The sequence below is a fragment of the Littorina saxatilis genome, linkage group LG4, assembly GCF_037325665.1.
Source record: "Littorina saxatilis isolate snail1 linkage group LG4, US_GU_Lsax_2.0, whole genome shotgun sequence".
NCBI lineage: Eukaryota > Metazoa > Mollusca > Gastropoda > Littorinimorpha > Littorinidae > Littorina > Littorina saxatilis.
Genome location: NC_090248.1, coordinates 28,710,436 through 28,715,452, shown reverse-complemented (window position 1 = coordinate 28,715,452; position 5,017 = coordinate 28,710,436). Strand labels below are relative to the sequence as shown.

The 5,017-nt window shown below is 47.4% G+C and overlaps 1 protein-coding gene across 1 annotated transcript; it reads right to left on the bottom strand.

Annotated features, from left to right (window-relative positions):
* Positions 1–458: 458 nt before the first annotated feature.
* LOC138965550 (uncharacterized protein F54H12.2-like) lies at positions 459–2,989 on the bottom strand. The gene is made up of 2 exons (XM_070337735.1): positions 2,844–2,989; positions 459–1,905 (listed from the first exon to the last, which is right to left on the bottom strand). Exons 1-2 carry the CDS (start codon positions 2,987–2,989, stop codon positions 459–461), a joined length of 1,593 nt encoding a protein of 530 aa, XP_070193836.1.
* Between the last annotated feature and the right edge of the window lie 2,028 nt (positions 2,990–5,017).

Sequence of the window (5,017 nt, the reverse complement as noted above, 5' to 3'; positions counted from 1 at the left end):
TCAGTTTCTTCTTAGCTGTTGGACCAAAAACCATACTCTTCGATCATTACTCCAAAGTCTGTTGGGAGAAAACACACGAAGCGTTCGAAATAAACTGGCTCCGCGGCTTTTCATCAAAACATAGTACAATACATACAAGCCACAGGCTGAACTCGTCAAGTCTTGCAAAAGACGTGGGTTGTACACGTGGGCTGAACTGTGTTTCAGCATAAAGTTTTCAATGGCGGGGTGCACGGGTGGTAAACCAAAACTATCAAAATATTCCGCTTGTCCCAGTCCATCAAACCAGACACACACCCAGTGTTCTCCCGGTCCTGTACTGCGATCTGTATTGATGACAAAAACGCTTGGGCGTCGCGTATTCACCTGTCGTGGGAGTCTGTCTCTGGGAAACACACCTCGAAACACACGTCGGGTATGAATGTCTCTCCCCAACACTCGGCTAATGTCTTTGCTGTTCATAGTGCAAAATCAGTCAGGACCTGGCGAGAGCGATCAATCTCGATCATGCTGTCCATTTCACCATACACAATCACCATCACAGGTGCTGGAAGGGCTTGGTTGAACTTCAGCTCCAGACGCAGGGCACCGCTTTTCACCAGTTCAAACTGATCTCCATCCAGAAGACTGGGACTCAGGTCAAAACTGTAGATAGCATACCCCAACTCAAAATCACGCAACTCCATGTAAGATCCCGCATCTTTGTTGGCGACACCCGTAGACGTCATGAGACTGAAGAATGACCTCACATACTGGTGTTGTTCAAAGTTCGGTGTCAGGGGTTTGCCGGGGATCTGTTTTCCGTCTAGGTACAGGCTGAGAAAGGACAATCCTTGTGTCTTGAAGTGGTAGGGATTACGTGAGGCTTGACCGTTGAAAGCAGCGCTGTCCACCAAGCCAATCACCAGGCGGTTGGGTGTCTGACTCAGAAACAAGTTGTCCTGCACAGCACTGTGGTTGCCTGTGGGAATGGAGAAAGTCTTCACAACGACCCTTTTCAAAGGATACTTGGCCGTACCTTTTTCCAGCGCTTTGGCGTGAGCGAGGCTCACAGCAGGGTTCAACTTGACTTTGCGAACAAACAGGGAGGCATGTGTGATGACACTGCGGAAACCCTGAAAGGGGTCAGGAGACATCAGGTGGAAGATGTTCTTGGAAGGAATGAGTCTGATCTTCACGTCCACACCGTTCATCATGTAGCGTTCCTGGTGCATGATGTCAGCATGAAGTCGCCCCATCATGTCTGCCTCTCTGCTCCGCATGGTTTGCTCACGCCGTACCTTCAAACCCCAGTTGTCATCCCCTTCTGTATCATCCAGGTGGTTGGAGCTATCTCGGTAATACATGGCACTGGTGAGGTGACTTTTCTTGGCTTCTCGTCCATAGTTGAGGGTGGCTTCAATGTAGGCACGGTAGGGGTAGGTGTTCTCTGAATTGGTCACCAAGGTATCATTGAGACTGATATCCACCTGGGAAAACAGGCTGTGCAACCAGTAGTTGACAGGAGCCACAGGGGAGTCAGCCGCCAAGTTTGTTCCGTCTGCTTTGGTGATTTTAGCTCGCACATGGAGATACGTGTTGCTTAGATCCAGGTACTCGGCTGTGGTACCACTGATGGCAAATTCAATAGGGGCTCCGGGGGCCAGAGTAGCTAGAGGATGATACTCTACAAACATTCCCTCCTGCACAGCTGTCTGTGTTGGGGGTACAGAAAACAAATCCAGTCCAGTATGTACACTTTCACATGACTGAGGGTGGGCAAGGGCCATGATGCTTATCCAAAAATATCGGCTGCTGTCGCCCTCCTTCTCTTCTTCTTCTGCCTCCCAGTCTGACCTTGGCGGTATGGTGTAGATGATTTTATACGTTTCCTTGCAGGTTCTCCAGGCGGCGCGGCTGTTGTGCCTGTCACTCGACCCACGGCTTGGTGAAACAATCGCTTCCCTGCATTGCTAGCTCTCTGCTGTAGTGACGACTTAACACTACGCCCAGACAGCACATCCTGAGCCACCTGCATACCTGTCCTAGCCCCCTCTTTCAGCAGAGCTTTTCCACCACTTCTCAAAAGAGGCACAAGGACTCGACCAATACCCCCTAAGAGATTGCCAATACCATGACCTCTGTAGTTTCTTCCTCCTACAAACACGGGGAGACCGTGGCCGACCTGGCTGCAGTAATAATCTTCATAGAGTTTTCCACTGCCCTGGAAAGGGGTTAGACGAACCATCTTCTACAAATGGTCGGTGCGTCTACGACGAAAATGAAGCGTCACGACCGTCTTCCCTTGCTCAAATGCGATAGGTTTTCCCGTGTCCGTTGTTAAAAGCATTTCCACCGTGTTGAACTGACAACGAGTCAGTGGCATGTAATGGGGTTTTTCAAACATATGATGAACGACTTCTTCAGTCTTCTTTTTAATCGGCACCGTCCGCAACAATGGGACTAATGTGTCTCCGACCACTCTTTCGCGCACCAAATCGCAGTACACGTATATTGCGTGAAAATCTTGATGTAAGTCCATCATAGCCTTACCGTCAAAGTGACCAGGGCCTATGATGCTTTGTTGGGTGACATCTGTTTTCAAAATTCTCATCAACTCAGGGCTCATCCACAGCGAGATATTTTTGAGTAATTTAACACGGACTTTTTTTGCTGCTTTGGTGTAATAAAACCTTACATAGTGCGTAAGACTTACATCAACCAAGAGCTGGTTTAGTGAGTCTATAAAAAAAGCAGGTGAATCATACAACCCCTCTGGTAAAACTAGAGTATCACAAGAAATAACAACACCTAATGGGACACAAATTCGAAACTGACACGTGTCTTTTTCCACATTTACATACGAGTTGTTAAACTGAATCTCAGCCAACCCACACTCGTAGTCGGTGCCCAGGTCAATTGTTTGAGGTAGTTTTGTGTAGTAGTGACTCGCGTTGTTGTCAGGGTAGTGCTGCAAGGAGCTGTTGCTGGGGAGTGTCAGGTAGAACATGATGAGTGAAGACGTTGTTACTGTACCAAGGGTGGATCAATGGAAGGATTAGGAAGCACGTAGCCGAGACAACTTCCCAGTAGGGCCACCCACAAGTTATCCGGTCCGCGACCGGTTGTCAGATTGAGCAGAGACACTCCAATCACCACATAAATAAGGATCATCTGACAAAGGAAGACAATCTCGCTCCGAGGGACACGATGTCCAAATACACGCCACAGCTTGGATGTTCTTGGTCGCTTAACAACACTGTCTGGTTCATCCAGAGGCGTATTAATCTTCTGAGTTTTCTCCATCAGAACCACTGAAGCTAGTCCGTGTAGGGGGTCAGTGCCGTCTGTGGAATCCAAGAATTGAATGACGGGTCATAGCCGAACCATTTGACTAAATACTCTTTCTGTTTGCCTTTTCCAGGGCGTTGTTCCAAAACAGCTTCAATGCGGTATATTTCTTTCTCCCCCACTTTCTGCAGTTCCTGTTCATAAAAAGTCCCCAACAGTTCTTCTCCGTGATCATCTTTCAGCACATAGGTCACGGGTGTGGTTGTCTTGACTTGACTGATGGTAAAGAGTTCCTCTGTCCAAGAAGGCATATAACCTTTTTTAAAGACTCTTCTCGTCTTGCTGATTCGCACACGGTCTCCTATATTCAGTTTAGGTGGTTTGGAGAGAGTTGGACCACCATACAACCGTTGCCACACTTCCTCCTGATTAGCGATGGTTACGTCAGCAGGAGCTTTCTTAATACTGCGGTGGTAGGAATGATTGTAACCACGCACCAGCTTAGCCAAGACTTCCACATACCTCACTGAACTTGTTCTGGTGAAATACCTCCACAGTTTGTCTTTCAAGGTACGGTTGAAGCGCTCCGCCATTGAGGCTTTAATGTCATCATTTTCTGTCACAAAAAAGTGTACCTTTGTTTTGTCCAAAAAATCCTGGAACACCTTGTTTTTAAATTCGCTACCCTTATCTGTTTGTAGTCTCAGGGGTTGACGACCTCGGACAAAAATGCTTTTGAAGGCTGTCACCAGAGAGGCCCCTGTTTTGTCCTTCAAAGGCACCACCCACGCGTGTTTGCTCAGCACATCAATACATGTGAGTAGGTAGGTAAACCCGTCATTGTCTTTTCTCAGCGCTCTAACATCAATCAAATCTGCTTGCCACTGATGATCTATGCCACCCACGATGATACGACGACGAGTAAACTTTCGCCGCACAGGTTTGTGTAGTGTATAGGTGTCTTGAAATGTCAACCACTTTTCAACTTGTTTTTGTTCTTGTCTGGTGGTTCTTCTCAAAGCCTCCACTCCACCCAAACTTCCAGGGAGTTGACTTCCATAATATCGACGTCGCAGCTTCTCAGCGACTTTTTTCTTTTTCACTGGCATTCTGCTCAAGAATAAGATAGCCACGTCTTCTTCTTGGGCGCTGGAGAAGGAAATGATACTCTTTCTGCAGAAGGAGATGCTGAGGAAGGACTCACAATTCTTCTTCTTCTTCTTTTTGTCCTGGTGGATGGTCTTCCTCTATCACCCCCCTCGCTGTGCATCCACTCCCATCGCCCTGTGTGACCAATGAGTTCACGAGGGATATTAACCGCTTTTAAACCTCTTGCAAACACTTCCCACCCTTGAGGATCAGGTGCATTTTTACGGTAACGAAGAGCATCATTCACCAGATCAGCCATGTTGGTTCCTGCTACTGTCTGTCCCTGGTACACGAGCTGTCCTTGTTCATTCCACTTGATGTCAGAACTGTCCTTGGTTATATCCAAAAGCAACTGAGCCTTCTTCTTCAAGGTTTTTGGGACACTCTCCAACACTCGTTTTTCTACCCTAGATAGGTCCTGAGGTTTCTCGACCTCATTTAGTTCTGTCAAAGGTTGTTTTGAGGGTTGTGCTATCTCCACTCTTCCAAGAGGTTTGTTTTTATATTCTTCAACACGCTTAAGAAACCGCCACAAGACTTGTTGGTAGGAGTCTGCTTTTTCATGTTTGTCCACATCCTTCTTGTCTAAAATACCCCG